Source organism: Dipodomys spectabilis, unplaced genomic scaffold (assembly GCF_019054845.1).
Source record: "Dipodomys spectabilis isolate Male_0828 unplaced genomic scaffold, ASM1905484v1 ptg000576l, whole genome shotgun sequence".
NCBI lineage: Eukaryota > Metazoa > Chordata > Mammalia > Rodentia > Heteromyidae > Dipodomys > Dipodomys spectabilis.
In genome coordinates this window covers 544544-565746 of record NW_024871253.1, presented here as the reverse complement: position 1 = coordinate 565746, position 21203 = coordinate 544544, and the positions used below count along the sequence as shown (strand labels likewise).

General features: G+C 51.7%; 2 protein-coding genes and 7 non-coding genes across 9 annotated transcripts in view; 4 read left to right on the top strand and 5 right to left on the bottom strand.

Annotated features, from left to right (window-relative positions):
- Nucleotides 1-6893, bottom strand: part of Aloxe3 (arachidonate lipoxygenase 3) — a 30161-nt gene extending 23268 nt beyond the window's left edge. Inside the window, exons 1-3 of the mRNA XM_042670813.1 lie at nucleotides 6726-6893; nucleotides 5957-6161; nucleotides 3675-3756 (exon numbers count right to left, since the gene is read on the bottom strand). Of these exons, the coding sequence (XP_042526747.1) occupies nucleotides 3675-3756; nucleotides 5957-6161; nucleotides 6726-6872 (434 nt within the window). The 5' untranslated portion in view covers nucleotides 6873-6893. The remainder of the gene's footprint in view (nucleotides 1-3674; nucleotides 3757-5956; nucleotides 6162-6725) is intronic.
- Nucleotides 6894-7969: 1076 nt separating this feature from the next.
- On the top strand, nucleotides 7970-8042 carry Trnak-uuu. Its single transcript has one exon. It is a non-coding gene; the product is annotated as a tRNA-Lys (tRNA).
- A 449-nt stretch (nucleotides 8043-8491) lies between these two features.
- On the top strand, nucleotides 8492-8563 carry Trnaq-cug. Its single transcript has one exon. It is a non-coding gene; the product is annotated as a tRNA-Gln (tRNA).
- Nucleotides 8564-8963: 400 nt separating this feature from the next.
- On the bottom strand, nucleotides 8964-9045 carry Trnal-uag. Its single transcript has one exon. It is a non-coding gene; the product is annotated as a tRNA-Leu (tRNA).
- Nucleotides 9046-9546: 501 nt separating this feature from the next.
- Nucleotides 9547-9633, top strand: Trnar-ucu. Its single transcript is given in 2 exon segments — nucleotides 9547-9583; nucleotides 9598-9633. It is a non-coding gene; the product is annotated as a tRNA-Arg (tRNA).
- A 246-nt stretch (nucleotides 9634-9879) lies between these two features.
- Nucleotides 9880-12701, bottom strand: Hes7 (hes family bHLH transcription factor 7). Its single transcript, XM_042670862.1, has 4 exons — nucleotides 12537-12701; nucleotides 11600-11695; nucleotides 10950-11037; nucleotides 9880-10625 (listed from the first exon to the last, which is right to left on the bottom strand). The coding sequence occupies exons 1-4, from the start codon at nucleotides 12576-12578 to the stop codon at nucleotides 10174-10176; spliced, it is 678 nt and encodes a 225-aa protein (XP_042526796.1). The 5' UTR covers nucleotides 12579-12701; the 3' UTR covers nucleotides 9880-10173.
- Nucleotides 12702-14752: 2051 nt separating this feature from the next.
- Trnag-gcc lies at nucleotides 14753-14823 on the top strand. The gene has a single exon. It is a non-coding gene; the product is annotated as a tRNA-Gly (tRNA).
- A 5742-nt stretch (nucleotides 14824-20565) lies between these two features.
- Trnas-cga lies at nucleotides 20566-20647 on the bottom strand. The gene has a single exon. It is a non-coding gene; the product is annotated as a tRNA-Ser (tRNA).
- A 354-nt stretch (nucleotides 20648-21001) lies between these two features.
- Trnat-agu lies at nucleotides 21002-21075 on the bottom strand. The gene has a single exon. It is a non-coding gene; the product is annotated as a tRNA-Thr (tRNA).
- Nucleotides 21076-21203: the final 128 nt, after the last annotated feature.

Genomic DNA, 21203 nt, shown 5'->3' with positions numbered 1-21203 from the left:
TCTCCCTCAGAAATAACCGATGTTGGGCTGGGAATGTGACTTAGTGGTAGAGTGCTTGCCTAGCATGCATGAAGCCCTGGGTTCAATTCCTCAGTACCACATACACAGAAAAATCTGGGAGTGGTGTGTAAAGTGCTAGCCTTGAACAAAAAGAAGCCCAAGGACAGTGCTTAAGCACTGAGTTCAGGCCCCAGGACTGGCAAAACAAAAACAAAAACAATGTGAGTCAGAGACTGGTAACTCATGCCTGTAATCTTAGTTACTCAGGAGATGAGATCTGAGGATCATGGTTCTAAGCCAGTCCAGGCAGGAAAGTCTGTGAGACTCACATTTCCAATTAACTACCAAAATGCCAGACATAGAACTGTGGCTCAAAAGTAGAGCACTAGCCTTGAGCAAAAACACTAAGGGACAGTCCCCAAACTCTGAGTTCAAGCTGAAGTACACACAACACACACACACACACACACACACACACACACCAATGTGATCAGGCTAACACCTGTAATCCTAGCTACTTATGAGGCTGAGATATGAGAATCATGGTTCAAAGCCAGCCTGCGCAGAAAAGTCAGTGAGACTCTTACCTTCAACTAACCAACAAAAAGCCAGAAGTAGAGCTGTGGCTCAAATGATACAGTGCCAGCCCTGAGGGGGGAAAAAAAGCCAAACAAGGGCTGGGAAGGTGGCTCAATGGTAGAGCGCTTACCTTGCATGCATGAGGCCCTGGGTTCGATTCCTCAGCACCACATAAGCAAAAAGAAAAAAGCTGGAAGTGGCGTTGTGGCTCAAGTGATAGAGCGCTAGACTTGAGCTGAAGAGCTGAGGGACAGCGCCCAGGCCCAGAGTTCAGGCCCCACTACCAGACCCAAAAAAAAAGAAAAAGAAAAAAGAAAAAAGCCGGAAGTGGCACTGTGGCTTAAGTGGTAGAGCGCTAGCCTTGATCTGAAGAGCTGAGGGACAGTGCCCAGGCCCAGAGTTCAAGCCCCACGACCAGACCAAAAAAAAAACAAAAAAAAAGCCAAACAAGAGTACAAGACCCTAGCACCAAAAAAAATAAATAATAAGCAATGCAAAAAGGCACTGAAGTGTGGTTCAATTGGTAAAGTACTTAAAGTATGAGATCCCGAATTCAATTCCTAGTACTGCTCCTCCAAGCTTGGAATAAACAAAAGCCTTAGATCTTTGTGTTGTGTGTGCCAGGCCTGGGTCTTGAACTCAGGGCCTAGGTGTTGTCCCTGAGCTCTTCAGCTTAAGGATAGCACTCTACTACTTGAGCCACAGCACCACTTCCAGTTTTCTGGTGGTTAATTGAAGATAAAGAGTCTCATGGGGGCTGGGAAGGTGGCTCAGTGGTAAAGCGCTTGCCTCGCATTCATGAGGCCCTGGGTTTGATTCCTCAGCACCACATAAACAAAAAAAGCCAGGCCCTGGGTTTGATTCCTCAGCACCACATAAATAGAAAAAGCTGGAAGTGGTGCTATGGCTCAAGTGGTAGAACGCTAGCCTTGAGCTGAAGAGCTGAGGGACAGTGCCCAGGCCCAGAGTTCAGGCCCCACATCTGACAAAAAAAAAAAAAGTCTCATGGACTTTCCTGCCCAGGCTGGCTTTGAACTGCAATCCTCAGATCTCAGCCTCCTGAGCAGCTAGAATTACAGCCATGAGCCACCAGCACCTGGCTGTCCCTGAGCTTTTTGCTCAAGGCTAACACTCTACCACAGCTCTACTTCTGGCTTTTTGGTACTTAATTGGGGATAAGAGTCTATGGACTCTTATGGGCTGCGAAGGTTGCTCAGTGGTAGAGGGCTTGCCTTGCATGCATGAGGCCCTGAGTTCAATTCCTCAGTACCACATAAGCAGAAAAAGCTGGAAGTACCACTGTGGCTCAAGTGGTATAGAGTGCTAGCCTTCAACTGAAGAGCTGAGGGACAGCGCCCAGGCCCAGAGTTCAGGCATGAAGACTGGCAGAAAAAAAAAGGGTCTATGGACTTTCCTGCCCAGGCTGGTTTTGAACCATGATCCTCAAGTCTCAGCCTCCTGAGTAACTATGATTATAGGCATGAGCCACCACTGCCCAGCTCAGACGCCTTTGATTTTTAAAAATTAACTACAGAAAGCTGGGCGCTGGTGGCTCACGCCTATAATCCTAGCTACTCAGGAAGCTGAGATCTGAGGATCGCGGTTCAAAGCCAGCCCGGGCAGGAGAGACTGTGAGACTCCTATCTCCAATAAACCACCAGAAAACCGGAAGTGGCGCTGTAGCTCAAGTGGTAGAGCACTTGCCTTGAGCTGAAGAGCTGAGGGACAGCGCCCAGGCCCAGAGTTCAAGCCCCACGACCGACCAAAAAAAAAAAAAATTAACTACAGAAGCCCTAGGTTCAGTTCCTTAATATTACATAAACTGGAAAAAGCAGGAAATGGGGTTGTGGCTCAAGTGGTAGAGTGCTAGCTTTGAGCAAAAGAAACTGGGACAGTGCCCAGGCTTTTAGTTCAAGCCCCAGGACTGGATAAAAAGAAAAAAAAAATTGGGGCTGGGAAGGTGGCTCAGTGGTAGAGCGCTTGCCTTGCATGCCAGAGGCCCTGGGTTCAATTCCTCAGCCCCACATAAGCAAAAAGAAAAGCTGGAAGTGGCACTGTGGCTCAAGTGGTAGAGCGCTAGCCTTGAGCTGAAGAGCTGAGGGACAGCGCCCAGGCCCAGAGTTCAGGCCCCACGACCAGACCCCCCCCCAAAAAAAATTAATTACAGATTGAAACTTACTTCCCTGTAGGTGACAACAATTGGATCTTCTCCATGAAGGCATTGGACATCAGATCAAGATAGTCACTTCTCTCCTTCTCCCTCTCCACGCCCCCCCCACCTTTCTCTCATGCTGGGAATCAAATCTAGAGCTCTGTGCATGCTAAGTACTAGCTACATCCTCAAACCCCAGGGTAGCATTTGAGAACAACATAAATACTAGGGTCATTTTTTATGTTGAGATTGAGAACTAGGTTATATTCAAAACAGTTGGAGATGGCATAAATATTGGCATAATTCTTGGATTTTTTTTTTTCCTGATACCAGAGTTTGAACTCAGGCCCTCATACTTCCTAGGTTTGTGCCACTTTAGCCACACCTGCAGATCATGTAGTTGTTGTTGTTTGGGTTTTGGTGTTGGAGATCAAGTGCTCTATCATTGAGTTACAACTACATCCCCAGCCTGGGATAATCACTGATACTGGTATTTGGGGTCCAGACACAGGATCAGTATTAGAAGAGATTGGGTTTAAAAGAGAGTCCCAGCCAAACGTCAGTGGCTCACACCAGTAATCCTAACTACTGAGGATGCTGAGAGGAGGATTGCGGTTCAAAGCCAGCCCGAGCAGGAAAGTCTATGAGACTCTGATCTCCAATAAACTATTCAGAAAAAGCCAGAAGTGGCACTGTGGCTCAAGTGGTAGAACACTAGCCTTGAGTAAAAAGGAGCTCAGAGATAGAGCCCAGCCAGGCCCAAAGTTCAAGCCCCAGGACCGAAAAAACAAAAACAAAACAAAACAAGTCCTGATCAGATAACTCTGATCAGGTTGGAACTGAGTTCCCCAAGGTTGGAACTGAGGCCCGAGGAACAGCCTAAGACTGGGGACAGAACTAAGATGGCAAAAGAAGAAAAGAAGTCCAATTCCACCATCCTCACCGATAGCATTCTTGTCGGGACCGGATTTCCCGTTTCCTGTGCTCCAGAAGGAGAGGAAGAGAGTCGTGGCAAATGGTTCTTGCTGTGGGAAATGAAAATTAAGCTTCATATCAATCTCTTTTCAAATAATCTCCCTTTGGGCAAATATTGCCTGAACTCTCTAGCCCTTGAGCTTAAACCATATTCATTTCCACTTGAGCTGCCTGAGGGGTCCCCCCAAGTCCTTTGTGCATTCACCACAGATTTTGTTGGTGGCTCAGGCCTGAAATCCTGGAGAGTCACAGTTCAAAGACAGCCCTGGAAGAAAAATCCAAGAGACTCTTATCTCCATTAAAAAAAAAAAAAGACATAAGTGAAAGTGTGTCTCAAATGGCAGAGTGCCTTCACTGATCAAAAAAGCTAAGAGACAGCATTAAGACACCGAGTTCAAGCCCCAGTACTGCACACACACACAGACACACACACAAAGAAACTCCACAGTGATGATAACAACTGATGAACAATGATGAAAACATTATATATATATATATGTATATGTATATATATATATATATGTATGTATTTATATATGCTATAACAGAAAATGCCAGAAGTGGCACTGTGGCTTACATGGTAGAGTGCTAGCCTTGAGCAAAAGAAGCTCAGGAACAATGCTCAGGTCCTGAGTTCAAGCCCCAGGACTGGCATGTACTTTGTGAAGATACTGGTATACTGTGATAACCAATGGGGGTTGATAGTGAAATCAATTGGAAGCCCACTATTGACTGTGGGGTAATGTTTTTCTTGCTTCATGTTGACCCAGAATGTCCATCTTTTATCCCTGATACTCATCTCAACACACAGACAGAAAGAACCAGGTGCTCAGGCCTAGTATCCTTGAAAAGACACTCATATCAGTAAGAGATCTTTTTTTTTTTTTTGGTCGGTCATGGGGCTTGAACTCTGGGCCTGGGCGTTGTCCCTTAGCTCTTCAGCTCAAGGCGAGCGCTCTACCACTTGAGCTACAGTGCCACTTCCAGTTTTCTGGTGGTTTACTGGAGATAGGAGTCTCACGGTCTCACGGTCTCTCCTGCCCGGGCTGGCTTTGAACCGCGATCCTCAGATCTCAGCCTCCTGAGTAGCTAGGATTAAAGGCGTGAGCCACCAGCGCCCGGCTCAGTAAGAGATCTTAACTCACCTCCTAGGGCCTAAAAAAAAGTCAAAGTGAGCAAGGTACCAGTGGCTCACGCCTATAATCCTAGCTATTTGGAGGGCTGAGATCAAAGATGTTAGTTCAAAAGCCAACTCAGGCACAAAAGTCCATAGGACTCTCATCCCCAATTAACGACCCAAGGGCTGGGAAGGTGGCTCAGTGGTAGAGCACTTGCCTTGCATGCTTGAGGACCTGGGTTCAATTCCTCAGCACCACATAAGCAAAAAGAAAAAAGCTGGAAGTGGCGCTGTGACTCAAGTGGTAGAGCACTAGTCTTGAGCTGAAGAGCTGAGGGACAGCGCCCAGACCCAGAGCTCAGACCCCACAACCGGACCCAAAAAAAAAAAAAACAATTAACGACCCAATAAGCTAGAAGTGGAGCTGTAGCTTAAGTACTAGACTACCAGTCCTTGAGAGAGAAAAAGCGACAACACCAGGCTGTGAGTTCAACTTCTAGAATTGCACACTCAAGAAAAGCCAGAAAGCTGGGCGCCGGTAGCGCCGGTAATCCTAGCTACTCAGGAGGCTGAGATCTAAGGATCACGGTTCAAAGCCAGCCCAGGCAGGAAAGACCGTGAGACTCCTATCTCCAATAAACCACTAGAAAACTGGAAGTGTAGCTCAAGTGGTAGAGCGCTCGCCTTGAGCTGAAGAGCTGAGGGACAGCGCCCAGGCCCAGAGTTCAAGCCCCATGACCGACAAAAAACTGACAGGGCCTGCAATAAGGGACAAGACTTGGCAGGGCTTGTCCAGCCCAAGTGGCTAAATATTCAAGGTTTTTCCACCCACTGAAATCCTGCTTGCATGTAGGTTGATCCTCCTATGGGCCCCAGAAGAATTTACTCCAGGGTTAGGACAGAGGGAGACTGTGGAAAGCAGATGGTTTGGTATGTCAGCGTATTGCAAAACTGTGCTCATCTGCAGGGCTTTCCGAGAAGTAAATGCTGCCTGGAGTTTCAGGCTTTAGTGGCACCATTTCCAGAAAGTAACCCTATTCTCTACACCCTGGCCTCTGTGAGACTCACCCTATCCGCCCCCCTCACCCCATTCAAAAAGCCCTCTCTACAAACAGCCCTTTCCCCTGGCCCACCTGCTCCTGGCCGCAGCTCCATGGTGCAGTAGCCATCAATCCACTGATAGCAGGGAAAGGGGACAATATTGCCATCGGGTGTAGTGACTGTAATGTGGCTGCAGTACCAGGAATCTTTGCCGAAGAATGCATAGCGCTCCTTGTCTAAGCGTAGCAACAGGAGTTCTCCCAGCTCGGCTGTGCAGCGCACCTTGTATTTCTTTACCTGGAACAACCAGGAGAGCAAGCAGGTGAGAAGCAAGAAGCCATCAGAGGCCATGCAAGGTGCACTGATGCTTCAGCTTTTGCAGCAGCTAACCCATGTGGGCCCATTGTATGAATAACAAGGCGATCATTCTTCCAGGTGCCACCCCAAATATGTGAATGGAAATGGCAATTGGAATTTCCTGGCCTCCTGGGCCAGCAGAGCACCCTGTGTAGGACATCAGCAAACGACCCTAGGGGCAGGTGAAAAAGGCGAACAGATCCCCTCCAGAGAAGAGGAAACCCAGGCTTAGTGAGGAAGCAACTAGACCAGCCTACCACCAACAATGGGAGGAACCAAGAAGCCAGCTGAACTCCTGAAGTTGCCCCTGCACAGCCCTGCCTAGGTAGGTTTATCACCCTTAGAAAAGGCAGGGACCACAAAGGCCTGGTGAAAGGTCACAGCACACCTCATAAGTTTGGCAGGATGTGATGAATCGGCTTGGATGACTCTCCTCTCTTTCGGGATCCCCTGCCTGTGTGTCCTGCCCCTCAGAGGTCCTGCCTGTCACTTTTGGGTACTCACCGATCCCTTGGTGAAGTCCCTGCCCACTCGATCCAGCCGCTGCTTGGGACTCTCACCACACGTGCCCACCAGCGTGGCATAGATGTTGTCCATTGTGCCAGCTTTCAGGTAGGAACCGGTAGTCACACAGAGGCTGTACACTGCCATGATGGGACCCACACGGGACACACAGCAGCTGCTGGCCTGGAGTTGGTGAGTGACAAGCCCGACAAGCTGCTTGGTGGAGGGCCAGGAGACGGTATGTCTGAGGACAACTGCCTTTAGGATGCCCCTGGCCCCTCTCTCTCTCTCTCTCTCTTTCTCTCTTCTCTCTCCTTTCTTCTCTCTTTCCAGAACTCCGGGCTAGGGCTTCTTCTCTCCTCCGCCCACAGTCTGACTGGCAGCCTAATACCTGCTTGCCTGCCTCTGACACAGCCGGTCCCTCTGGGTGGCTCACCCAGATGAGTATCGGGAATGTGGATCCAGTGAGGAGGCAGGGAGGGACCAAATGAAGAGAGGTGACGCCTGTGTAATGGGGACACTGTCTTCTGCCTGACAAGAGGCCTAACTGATGCCAAGGGGCTCTTGCTCACCCCTTCCTCAATTGCCCCAGACCCTTTCCTACTGCTTCCCAATCAGAACAGCACAGAGCATTGAATTCCTATGACTCATGCGTGTCAGTCACACTCTACAGAGAAGAGCTGCAGAATCTGGTCATAGATCACACATGACCAGAGCCACAGGTGAGCCACACCTGCATCCCAGCTCAGGTAGGACGGTAAAGAACAAATCACCACCACCACCACCCCACACACACACACACACGCACCCCCTCCACACGCCCAGATTGCCCCGAGTTTGGTTCTCCCAAATCAGTTTCTTCCTAGGACTAGGGCCGATCAGATGAACAAAGCAGAGTCCCACATAGAGGATCAGGAGGCCCCACGGGGCATTCTCTCCGCTATCGGTCCTGGCTGAAGCTACAGGACCGTGGGCAGGAGCCCCGATGCCAGACTCCGGGATCTGGGTCTCGGGGGCCTGGGAGGACTGTCTCGGCTCGTGGGCCGCAGCGGCCCCCTGTGGCGACATGCGGCACCGCAGGACTCCAGCCTGCCGGGAAAACGCGGCCAGTTTCACCCGCTTCCCTGTGAGTGTTTGTCAACGCAGTATCTTCCGGCGGACACACTTCGTTCTCGGTTCCGAGAAGCTACGTGGCCGTACGCAAACCTCTTTTTTTGGGAAAAGAGAGAGCCCGTTTTTCCAGAGCCCGGATAGCTCAGTCGGTAGAGCATCAGACTTTTAATCTGAGGGTCCAGGGTTCAAGTCCCTGTTCGGGCGGTAAAGCTTTTCCTTTGAGCAGCAACAACAGGCAGTCCTCTTGTTTTAAAGCAAGTTGGATTACACTGGGGACGTAGTTTCGAAAAGAAGGAATGACAGTTGAGAAAAACACTAGGAGTGATAGACACTAGACTAATTTTTCTGCTAGCCATACTAAAGAGTAAACATAGGCTAAACTTGATAACGATTTGCTTAATCCAATAGTATTTTAACTTGTAGTATTTTAAAATTAGTATTTGAACGAATTCTGATCTTTTGTATAACATCCCGCCTTAGCAGATAATAATAAAAATTCATATTTCAGGAGTTTAGTAATGGTGCCTAAAACATACAGCAGCGGTTGTTCTGTTTTCTGGAATGAAGAAATATGGGGGGGGGGGGAGGGTGCATGAAAAGGAAGACATACATACAGTAATGTATAGAATTGCCGAAAGCTGTAGCAAGCATCGGGTTCCATGGTGTAATGGTTAGCACTCTGGACTCTGAATCCAGCGATCCGAGTTCAAATCTCGGTGGAACCTTAGCTTTTGTTTATAGCCAATAACATTTTTTTATTTTATATATTACTGTTCTCTAATAACATCAGAGGATATGATCAAAAGAATCAAAAACTAGGATACAATCCTTCCATATTTTTATACTGGGCATGGGTTGATGGAGCTTATAGCAGACCCTGGGGGAGAACTGTGAAAGATAAAAATTTGTAGACGTGTATAAAATGGAATTAGGCATGAAAATTACGCTAAAGCCCGTTTCGATTGTTACTCGCACCCCAGCAGCTCTACGTTTGTTTCCGTTTGGAACTCATACGCAAATACACACACTACGATCTCTTAAAACTAAGAGTCCTGTTCATACAAATCGCAGGTAGAACCTGGACAGCAATTAGAGTAACTTTGCTCAGGAGGAAAACTCTGGCCCTGGCAGCGGTGGGATTCGAACCCACGCCTCCGGAGAGACTGGAGCCTAAATCCAGCGCCTTAGACCGCTCGGCCACGCTACCTGCATGCAGAGCGCTTGTCCCTGCTCTCTTCCTAAGAGAGTAGAAGCTAGAAGTTAGCGTAGGGATATTAATTGAGTTTCTACTCATATTTTTGTATACTTTCTATATACACGAATAGAAAAACATCGAGACCCGAAACTGCGCAGTAACCAAAGTCACAAGAAACCAGCCCAAGGAAGTAGAAGCACACAGACATCTTCAACAAAACAGGTTTATTGGATGAGATCGTATCCGGAAGCGGCGTGCGCCAGACCCGGTAGCACCCCCCACGTGGGCAGCCGGAGCTTTGCGCTCGCTCGCCAGCTCGGGATCAGGTGCTCTCCTTCCTCGCCAACTCTCACTTCCACCTGGCTCACACCTGCTTTACTTCCCGGAGGGCCCCTGAGACCCTAATCTGGCGCTCCGGGTACGCCCCGCCCAATTTCCACGCAAACACTCCTCCGCCCTGCCCCTTTTCCAGGCTAGTACCAGTAAGCTTAGAGACGCCGCGGCCCACCAGGTGGCTCTGTGGCGCAATGGATAGCGCATTGGACTTCTAGAGACGAAAGAGCAATTCAAAGGTTGTGGGTTCGAATCCCACCAGAGTCGATTTTATTTCCGTTTTTCCTTTCAATGGCTTTGGTGTAAAAGAACCTCCTCCCTTCTCCCGATCCCTATCTCCAAGGCTTACAACTCTGCTTCACCTCCGCTCTGCTCTCTCCTCGTTACTTACCTGTATGCCCCAAGATTAGGGCCGTGGGGTGCGGGACTGCGGTGGGAGATAGAAGGGAAAGGAAAGTGGGCGTGGACGCCGAGATAAAGGCAGGCCCCTTGCTCGGGGACACACGGGGATTGAATAACCACTTTATTCCATGCACTAGGGACTCGGGAAGGGACTGGGACTGGCCTGGGGTAGAGGGTACAATCCTAGACACAGGGTCGTGGCGTAGGGAAAAGGGACAGGAACCAGGGATATATATATTTATATAGATACTCTAATATAGACCACATCTCACCCGCGCGCTGAGCCCGCGCGCCCCGCCGCCCTCCCCAACACCTCGCCCTCACGCCCGGGTCCCTCCGCCGCCCTCGGGCTGGAGTCTCTACCCCTCCCCCAGCCTCTGCCCCCGTCCCTCCAAAGCTCAAAGCTCAGGGCCAAGGTCTCCAGAAAGCGGGCGGAGGGAGAGGCGGGGCCTTGGGCGCCCCGTCTTGTCTGTAAGGCGGAGGTGGCGGCGGCAGCAGTCCGGTGAGGGGCGCTGGCGCGCCGGAATCCCGGGCGCGGGGGGAGCAGTGGGTTGGGGACCACGCGCAGCGCGGGCTAGGGGGGCCCTGGTGCACTGGGGGGCGCTGCTGCAGCGCCTGGCCAGGGCTTGGTGCGGCGGGGTCCAGCGTTGGGCGCGGCACTGGAGGCCTCAGATCTAGCGGCTCGGGCCGGGGCGGTTTGGGGCGCAGATAGCCTTGCAGCGCGGAGTAAAGCTGGGCGCGGGCGGCCGGGCTGGCGTCTTGCGCAAAGGCCGCCAAGCGAAGCAGGCACTCGCGGAAGCCGGATAAGTAGCAGCTGGCGAGCGCCTCGGCGTCCTGGGCTGGGAACCGGGGAACCCCTGGAGCCGCCGCGGCGGGTGCAGCCAGCGGGGACGACCGGTGGGCAGGGTAGGGCCCCAGCAGGGGTGAGGGAAGGGGCGGGGCGCGGAGATTACCGAGGTCAAACAGAGGCAGGAAGCCGGATGGATGGATCGAGGGGGGGGAAACGAGGGAGACACAGAGACAGACACGCGCAGGTGTTATTACCCAAGCCTGGGAGCCCAGCTTGCCCGCCCCCAAACCCGCCCCCCCACCGCGGGGTCCGCCCTAGCCTCCCGGGCCCCATCCTCCGAGGGTCCCCCTCCCTCGCGCCCTCCCTCCGCAGCCCCACCGCCGCGTTGTACCCGGGGGCTCCACCCGGCTTCGCTCCCTCAAGTAGCCCACGGCGAACTCCAGTATCTCAGCTTTCTCTAGCTTCGGGTTCCGGAGGTTCTACAGGCGGGAGGGGAGGGCGCAGAGACAGAAAGGGGTGGGGAGAGAGGGGGAAAGTGGCAGGGGGAAGAAGGGAGGGGCGGGCACGGGAGCTGGGGGTGCCCCCGGAACGCACTTGCGCGCACGTGGAGTGAGATGACCAGAAAGGTCCTGTCCCCCCACCATCACCACCGAGACGCAACTGCCCAACCCTACAGGATGGAACCAAAACTCAACGTGGAGCCCAGGGAGGGAAAAACACCGGCAACACTGAAGCTGATTGGGGACAGGGGAGGCGACGACTTAGGGGACGGAAAGGGGACACTTAAAGAGACCCAAAGGGTGAGCTCGACCCACTCTGGGAGCGACATTTATAGAACCAGATGGGAAACGTGCAGACCCGCGGGAGAATGAAGATCTGAGAGCTAAAGGGGTCTAGGATGAGATTCCAGGGATGCGACAGGAAGTCGGCGCCTTGGGGCCAGGGTTGTCACCCCGATGTATTGTTCCTCCACCCCAAAAGGGAAGCTCCGAGACGCGGGAACAGGATGCTTGGGGGTCCGGGGCTGGAGGAGGGACTGACCTGGTCCCGGGTCCGCTCCAGCAGCAGCAGCCTCAGCTCTTCCAGGCTGCGGTTGATGCGGTCCCGGCGCCGCTTCTCCACCAGCGGCTTCAGCATCTGTGACCAGTGGGAAAGGGGGCGCAGGCCGACCCCACCGAGACTCAGCGCGGCCGCGCCGGCGCCCCGATCCCACGCTGGGACAACCCCTTCGCATCTGTGCCCCAAGACTTGCCTAGGGCCCGGCCCATTCGATCCCTCTCTGCTCCCCATCCTCAAGACCTAGGATCGGTGGGGGGGGGGGGGGGGGAATCTCCTCCCCTCTCTCCGATCTGTTACATTCTCCTCTCGCTGTCTCTCCTGTCTCTCGTCCTTCCTCCTTCCCTCTCCCTGTCCCAGCAGAGAACTTGGGGTCCCTCTTGGAACCTAGGCAAGTGGGCAGGACGGGGGCCAGGCTCAGAGTTGGCAGCCCTGCGTGTAGAAAAGGAGAGGCCCGGCTCGACCGCTCCGCTTCTTCTCCCTCAAACTCGTCTAGGCGGACACCCCTTCTCCGTGGGCTCCCCTAAAAATCTCCCACAGCTCTCAGAGGTCCGAGTCTCAGACCACCACCACCACCACCCCGAAACCAATGCCTTAGGGTCTTCTCCGCGAGACTGGCTTACAGCCCGAGCGCGCCGAGGACCCATCCTCCTGGCGCTTGGCCCCCCTCCAAGCCCAAAGGTGCTGACCCCGGTTACTCAACCCAGGGCCCCTGCTTCCGCCGCCCACGCGAGGCCTGCTCGGACTCTGCCCTTTTCTTCCTACTTTGCAGCTTCCTCACCAACTCCAGGCTGCCTAGACCCCCCCCCCCCCCCATGATCCTGCTCGTCCAGGTTCACCCCCTGACAACCCTTCCCCACCCCGGTGTCAGGGCCCAGGTCCTGGGACAGGGACCTCTGCTCCCTCCCCTCCCACCCCTCACCTTGGGGCCGTCCCTATTCTCAGCTCGATCCCGGGTAACCATTGTTCCTCCGGACCCTGGCGTGGACCGGGTCCCTGCCTGCCTGGATCTTTATATACTGCCACGCCGGGGTAGGAGGGATAGGACACGGTCCCGCCCCTTTCTGCCCCTGGACGCCGCCGGGCCAAGACCCCGACACGAGGCTCCCGGAAGGACAAGGAGTGAAAGGGGGAGGGGGAGGAGAGCCGGCCCCGGAGTGTGGGAAGCGAGGGGCGTGGGGCCCCGGCTGGTTGAAGGACCATAAGGCTGTATAATGAGGCGGGACCCGGCGAGCTGAAGAGCGGGGGGCTATTCGGAAGTGAGGGAGTTGAAGTGATTTGGGACAGGACTCACTTAGGGATGAGATTCAGAGTTCTAGAATTGCAGCGTTTGTGGGGGGTCCACCAACACTGAAATAAAAGTTGGCACCTTTAGCCTTCTAGACTGAATATTATATACATCTCCCCTCAGATTTCCCTCTGGCTTAGTGCTTGGCAGATCCTCCAGATTCAACTGGTGTTCTGCCTGGCAGTGGAGAAGAAACTGCTCTAAATCCACATATCATTCTCTCATATTTTCTCTCCCTCCTGCTCTCTCTCTCTCCCTCCTTCCCTCTCTCCCTCTCCCTCTCTGTCTCTTGTCTGTCTTTCTGTCTCTGTCGGTCTCTCTCCCTCCTCCCTCCCTCTCTCTCTCTCCTTCCCATCTCTCTCTCTGTGGACCTGGGCACTGTCTTTGAGCTTTTGTGCTCGAGGCTAGTACTTTACCACTGGAGCCACAGCTCCACTTCCGAGGTTTTGGGAGTTTATTGGAGATAAGAGTCTCGCAGACTTTCCGGACTGGGCTGGCTTTGAATCATAATCCTCAGATCTCAGCTTCCTGTATAGCTAGGATTACAGGTGTGAGCCACCCTCACCCAACTATCTTGAAGGAGTTGAACAAAGGGGTTTCAATTCAATATGTCAATTTAGGAGCACAATGCATCTTGATGTGCCCCCTCTATGTCAGTTTTTTTATTTGTCTCCCTCCCACACACATACACACACCTGCCTACTGTCCTAGGCTTGGACAGTTCTTATCGATATGTGTGGGAGAGGCCCAGAGGTCCCTGCAGATCTAGTGAAAAGGATGTGTCATTGAGTAACTAGTATAGAAGCAGAGTGCTCCAAGGAAAGAATTTTCCTCCAGAATGGCCAGCCTGAAGAGAGATCATTCTAGGAAGAAGGAACAAGTCTTTAAAGCATGCATACGGGTGGAGATCTTTTCACTTACATGCATTTGGTTTAAAACTAAAATTTAGTGAGCAAATGCACTCATTATAGTCAATGTTCATTATTTAAGAATTGAACTAGTAACTTGGGGGTAGGGATGGCAGGGGAGGGAAAATTTTAGAACTATGACTGATGAAACACCTCGCATTATGCCAGAACGGCTTACTTCTGGAACTCCACACACCCCCGTGATTGTAGAAGAGAAAGGAAGAATGCATTTTCCTAAAGAAACAAGAAAAGGGGTACAAAGGGAGGGATCCATACCCACCTCACACCAAGAGCACGACCCTCTGCAAAGGATAGAGTCTTGGAGATTTCAGGAGGAAGTGCCTGAGAAGATAAATCCGAAATTTAATGCCACAACCAGAACGCTGGCGGGAACGAAGACACAGAACGACAAGGGTAACCAACCCCGACCGTAGGTAGCTGGGAAATCAGAGACGTGTGGGGCTTCCTCTAAACCCTTCCAAACCCTGCACATCTTAGGGATTCCCCCCCCCCTCCCCCGCGGAGGGTGACTAGTCAAAGCCCGAGCGGGAGGGCCCCAGACCTTGAGAAGGACGCTCCCACCACCCCCCCTTCCCCCCCCCCCCAGCACATCCCACCTCTTCCTACTTCGGCCAAATGGGACCACAGATGTGTGGCCCGGCAGCCCCACTACCCCCCTCCTTGGGAACCTGGGCTCGAGTAAAGTTTTTCTCACCTGCACGCGAGGCTCGGGACCCGGGGCTGTTCGCACCCGGGTGTGGGGCCGCCCCTAGCCATATGGAGTAGCTTTATGACCCGGTGGCGGCCGGATCCAGGCCGGATAGAGAATGACCTGCAGCTCCACCTACCAACCCTTCCCGGTCACTCTTTCCAAGAGTCTACAGGCTTGCCTCCGCCTCTTACAAACTCAGATACGGTCATTAGAAGAGGGAACGTTCGTCAGCATTGGTGGTTCAGTGGTAGAATTCTCGCCTGCCACGCGGGAGGCCCGGGTTCGATTCCCGGCCAATGCACTTGCTCATTTTTCATTTTCCTTCCCCAAAAGATATATGAAACAGTAAATGGGTTCACTTATTATTATTATTTTTTTAATCTTGAATCATTTCCATCTAACAAATGCAGACTTTTTTTTTGACTTGTCTCAGAATTGAAAGTTCCAGAGAAGAATTGTGATTCCGTTTCCTCACATGCCCCTCTCCTCCCTCCTCCCAGCTCGGGGGTCCTGCTGTCTCCACACCCCCTTCCTCCTCCCCTTCGCCCATCCCTGCACAGGCGTGACCCTGAGAAAGTACGCGGCTCCGGGCTCCCCTCCGCGGGGGTCCTCTGCGCCTCCGCGGGTGCCAGGCGAGGTCCCCGATTCTCCTCCCTCCAATCCCTCTTCCCTCCGCAGCCCTGCCCCTCCGCCCTCTTTTTCCTGTCCTGACGCGCTTTCTCCCCCCAAGGTGCTGTGGGTCTTTAGGGTCGCTAAGTGCTTCTTGGCGACTAGTTCCCACGTTCTTTCCAGGCCTCTTAGCGACCCCGGGGCTCCAGTGGTCTCTGCATCTGCGACCGCCTGGAGCTGCCCAGCCCGGGCTCCCCGGCTCCGGCGCGCGCCTCTCCGCCTCGAGTCTCTCCCTGAGATCTGGTAGTCTCTCCGGGTCTCCGTCCCCGCCGGGGGCTCTCTGCGCTCCCACGCTCCGCCAGCATCCCCCTGGGAAGCCCGCCCGCTCGGCACCCCAGGCGCTGACGCCTCCCGGACCCACCCCTTCCCGGCGCTTTGATCCCGCACGCGCCGAAGGGCGGCGGGGGGCGGAGGGGCGCGCCGCCACCTGCCGCGGCCACTTGGGAGCCGGGCCCGCAGCCCGGATCTCCTCCACGCCGGGGCCCTCGCTGCCCGCTCTCTTCCGGCGCGCTTCGCACCCCTCGCTGCCTCTCGGCCTTCGGACTCCGGTTCGCTGAGGCTGGTCTTCTCTCCGGAGGGTCTGGATCTCGGTCCCTGGGTTCTATCCCTGTCTCTTTCAGCGCTGGTCATCTAGGCCCAGGTCTGGATTGTGTCTGGATTATGTGCTCTATCTTAGGCTCCAGAAGGAAACTTAAATTTTTTTTTAAAAAATTGAATAAATAAATGAAAATTCATAAAAGATGGTGGCATCTGGAGATGTCTGTGTGCGTGCAGTGGCTGCATTTGTTTATCTGCTCCCCCAGCTAGTGGTGTCTATGTGCGCATTATTGTTTAGGACTTGAGGTTACATTGGGTGTGGGTTTTCCTACACCATATATTCTAGTGAGACGAGGACAGAAAAAAAAAAAAAAAAAAAACAAGAAAGGAAGAACTCATATCGGAAAATTTCAGATGGTTACGATGGTGTGGTGTGACTAACCATGAAGGCTGGCAATCACTTGAGCAGAAGCACTACCTTAGTCTTGACCTCTGTGAAGAGGTGATAAATAGCTCAGTGTAGGTCAGCCAGAAGTCCAGGCACAAGCAACTACAAAGGCCCTGAAGTAGGAAAGGGCTTTTGCTGCTGAAAACTAGTCAAAAAAGAGAAAAAATAAAATAAAAGCAATGGATCTAGGATAGAAAAAAATCAAAGTAATGGAAATTAAGATGAAGGGTCAAATATGGCCCATGACACCCTTTTTTTTTTTTTTTTTTTGTCGATCGTGGGATCTGAACTCTGAGCCTGGAGGGCCTCAGCTCTTCAGCTCAAGGCTGGCACTCTACCGCTTTATAAAGGCCCAGTATCACTTCCAGCTTTTTCTGCTTATGTGGTGCTGAGGAATCAAACCCAGGGCCTCATGCATGCAAGACAAGCACTCTACCACTGAGCCACCTTCCCAGCCCTGGCTACTCTCTTCACAGTGAGCCACACTGGGGCTTAGGAGAAGAAAACACATGTCCCAAGGCTAGGCATCAAGGCTGGCACAAGAAGGGACAAAGCCCCCCACAGCTGGTGCAGTGTCCACTTCCGCTCTCCAGGGGTAACAGCTCCCCACACTGGATTACAAGGCTTTGCTCCTCCTTCTTTAGTTCTGTAAAGAAAAGACTGCATTCTGGGACCCCATCCCCTACCACACCATCCCCTCCCCCTCCCCTACCCCCATACTAGGTGGAGAGTTCCTGGAATGTTGAGTCCTGGGAATTCAGGGGTTAAGAAGGAAGAGTACCAAGAAAAGAACCCAAGTGCTGACCTCCATGATCCAAGTGCTCCTAGTCTTGCCTTCCTCATTTGTCTTTGCTAAAAACTAACCCTTGACATTCCTTTTTGTGTGTGTGCCAGTCCTGGGGCATGAACTCAGGGACGGCACACACCATCGCTGAACTTTTTTGCTCAAGGCTACTGCTCTATCAATTGAGCCACAGCTCCTCTTCTGGCTTTTTTTTTTTTTTATATAAATGGGGAATAAGAGCCTCATGAGGGCTGGGAAGATAGCTCAGTGGTAGAGCGCTTGCCTTGCATGCATGAGGTCCTGGGTTCAATTCCTCAGCACCACATAAGCAGAAAAAAAAAGCCAGAAGTGGCGCTGTGGCTCAAGTGGTAGAGCGCTAGCCTTGAGCTGAAGAGCTGAGGGACAGCACCCAGGCCCAGAGTTCAAGCCCCACGACTGGACCCAAAAATAAGAGTCTCATGAACTTTCCTGCCCAAGCTGTCTTCAAACCACAATCCTCAGGTCTCAGCCTCTTGTGTAGCTAATTTTACAGGCATGAGCTGCCAGTACTCAGCTTGTGGGAATATGCTTTGAGACTATTACTTAAATCACTCACACACACACACACACACAATCTCACTAATTTGGTATTCACGGCTGATTTCAAATTCCAGAACTGTGTCTACAGTAATAAGTTGGCAATTTGGCATGGAGGTGCATACCTGTAATCCTAGCACTCTGCCTGAAGCAGAAGAACTTAGAATTTGAAGCCAGCCTGTGATATATAATGAGACCCTGTCTCATTCCCAGCCTCACAGAACTTTCCTTTCCTAACTCTAAATAGATAGAAAGATAGGTAGATAGATAATATCTACATTAGTAAGAACGTGATATTCTTATTTTATCCAGTAATTAGAATCTAGAATCAATTGCAATCATTATTTATGCTCAAATTGTCCCATATTTAGCCAATGGGAATTCCTTATGCTGTTATCCCTCCCTGTCTTTTTTATTACTATATATATATATATATATGCACATACATATATATACATATATATACACACATATAAATATATACATATATAATAAATATATAGTAAATATAAATATATAAACACATACACACACAGGGAGTATTGTAATCTAGGTAAGATGGCTTGGGCCAGGGTGTAATATTTAAGATAGTGACAAGTTTCTGGCTTATTTTAAAAATGAACTGATGCCAGGCACCAGTGACTTACACCTATAATCCTAGCTACTCAGGAAGCTGAGGTCTGAGGATCATGATTCAAAGCCAGCCCAGGTAGTAAAGTCCATGAGATTTTTTTTTTTTGGGGGGGGGGGGGGCTGAGGATCATGGTTCAAAGCCAGGCAAAAATTTTTAATTAAAAAAAAAAAGTTTTTTTAATGTCATGAGGCTTGAACTCTAGACCTACAGTGCACTCTCTCTCCTCTCTCTCTCTCCCTCTCTCTCTCCCTCCCCTCTGGGGCTTGAACTCAGGGTGTTCCAGCTTTTTCTGTGTATGTGGTACTAAGGAATTGAAATAAGGCTTCATGCATGTGAGGCTTCATGCACTCTCACACTAAGCCACATTCCCAGCACTGAGTTCTGTCTCTGAGTTTTTTTGCTCAAGGCTAGTACTCTACCACTTTGAGACACAGTGCCACTTCTGGCCTTTTTTTTGGGGGGGGGGGGGGGGGAGGTTTCCGGGTCGTGGGGCCTGAACGCTGTCCCTCAGCTCTTCAGCTCAAGGCTAGCACTCTACCACTTGAGCCACAGTGCCACTTCTGGCTTTTTTTTCCTGCTTATGTGGTGCTGAGGAATCGAACCCAGGGCCTCAGGCATGCAAGGCAAGCGCCCTACCACTGAGCCAACTTCCCAGCCCTACTTCTGGTCTTTTTTAAGTAATTAATTGGCGATAAAAGTCTCATGGAGGCTTTTATGCCCAGGCTGGCTTTGAACCACAAACCTTAGATTTCAGTCTCCTGAGTAGCTAGGATTACAGGTAGTATAGGTTTGGTGGCTCTGATGGGGACAGGAATGACTAGTTGGAGGGGATTCAAATCCAGAAACAATAAACATAACTTACGCTTGTTATAGGGGGCGGGGGAGAAATGTGCTAGTATGTTTCCCTGGTTTCTGATCTTTTCACTAATCAGCTATAACTGTTTTGTTTTTGTCAGTCATGGGGCTAGAACTCTGGGCCTGTATGCTGTCCCTCAGCTCTTCAGCTTACTGCTAGAACTCTACCACTTGAGCCACAGTGCCACTGTCCAGATTTTTCTGTTTATGTAGTGCTGAGGAACCGAACCCAAGACCTCATGCATGCAAAGCAAGCACTCTACCACTGAGCCACCTTCCAAGCCCCTAACTGGCTATAATTCAAATAACTAGTGCCTCATGCCACTAGCCTGTAATCCTAGCAACTTGGGAAGCTGAGATATGAGGATAGTGATTCAAAGCCAGCCAGGGCAAGAAAATCCATGAGACTCTTACCTCCAATGAACCACCAAAAAGCCAAAAGTAGAGGTATGTGTCAAGTGGTAGAGCACTAGCTTTAAGCAAAGAAGCTCAGGGACAGTCCTCAGATCTTGAGTTTGAGCCCCAGGACTGGTATACACACACACATAGAAGTTTTTCAGATCATTGTGCTAGAATCACCTGATAGAAGCTTTATTGTTGCATCCTAACATGGCAGAGAGCACTTCAAAAGCAAGTAAACTTACTGGAATTTCTTCCTCCTCCCCCTCCCCCGCCCCTCCCCCTCCCTCTTCCTCCTCCCTGCCCCCCTCTTCCTCCTCCTCCTCTTGCTGGCATAATAGGAACTCCACTCTTATGCCTTTATCCAACTCACATTATGTCTTAACATATAAACTGAGGGATTGTTTCCAACACAGGAACTAGCCATTATTAGCAGCAGATAGGTTTTGTTATCTTGTTTGTTCAAAATGAGAGAAATTACAATGTAGGCTAAGGGAGGTATATTTTCCTTCTTCCAGAAAAGAAGAAAAATTTGATGGTACAGAACAAAGAACAATGTCCTTGAGTAGGGTAAAGGGAGTAGGAAACCTAGTGGGTGTAGAGGTTGGCTACAATTCAATGGAATTACTCATAATTCAATAATTCATAATTCAAGGGCTGGGAAGGTGGCTCAGTGGTAGAGTGCTTGTCTCGCATGCATGAGGCCCTGGGTTCGATTCTTCAGCACCACATAAGCAGAAAAAGCTGGACGTGGTGCTGTGGCTCAAGTGGTAGAGTGCTAGCCTTGAGCTGAAGAGCTGAGGGACAGCGCCCAGGCCCAGAGTTCAGGCCCCACGACCAACATCCCCCCCCCCCAAAAAAAATAATTCAGTGGAAGCTTCAGTAAAACAGGGAAGAAAGCTGAAGACGACGGAGGGCAGTTTGGGTTTGAGATGACAGCCGCAGCTGCTCATTCAGAGCGAGCTTACGGTGTGTGCTATGAATGGCTTTTGCAGGTCGGAGCCTCGCGAGAGGGCGCTAGCGATCTGGTCTCGGGTGGTTGAGTCCCCGTGATCATCACCCCAACGAGAGCTTCTCCAACGCGAGAAAGGACTAGAAAACAATAGGCTTCCTCATGGATAATCATCACCAAAATCGCTAACGCTGTGAGCAGGATTCGAACCTGCGCGGGGAGACCCCATTGGATTTCGAGTCCAACGCCTTAACCACTCGGCCATCACAGCCGCGTGCGACCTGGGCCCTGCGCAACTATTGCTGCCGATCAAGGGGCCGGCCTCCCGCCGCCACGCCCTCGCCGCTTCCGGCCGCCGTGCGCGCCTGCTGGAGGCGGCGTCCGCGCCTGGCCTGCGCGGCAGCCCTACGGAGGCCTCAGCTTCAGGATGCTTCCACTTTTCCCAGAGCCACAAAACGAGCCCAGATCCGAACCCAGTAGACCCCTGGTACAGTCGGGGAGAAGTGACGGTGCTCCCGAATACACACTAAAAGGGCACAGGAGTGGATGGCGGCCCAAAGAAGAATCTTAGAGATGGTTGTTCAGACCTAAACCTAGAGTCTCAGCAATAATATACAGCGACCCCAGGCACCGCTGGGATTCGAACCCAGGATCTCCTGTTTACTAGACAGGCGCTTTAACCAGCTAAGCCACGGCGCCAGTGGAGGGCGAGTTCGATCTCAACTTAGATCAGGTGTTACTTGGTGCCGGTGACCAAAGACTGTAGGGCGCCTCCCGTGATGTACACCTTATTTCCCTTTCAGGTTTCAAGCCCCAGCGTTGACACT

What these genes read in the sequence shown, in the direction of transcription:
- Hes7 (XM_042670862.1), bottom strand. Translation starts at nt 12,578, where the DNA reads ATGGTTACCCGGGATCGAGCTGAGAATAGGGACGGCCCCAAG. An exon ending in TGGAGCGGACCCGGGACCAG is followed by an intron (nt 11,038 to 11,599) that starts GTCAGTCCCTCC and finishes TCCCGCCTGTAG; the next exon opens with AACCTCCGGAACCCGAAGCT. An exon ending in AAGCCGGGTGGAGCCCCCGG is followed by an intron (nt 10,626 to 10,949) that starts GTACAACGCGGC and finishes CGGCGGCTCCAG; the next exon opens with GGGTTCCCCGGTTCCCAGCC.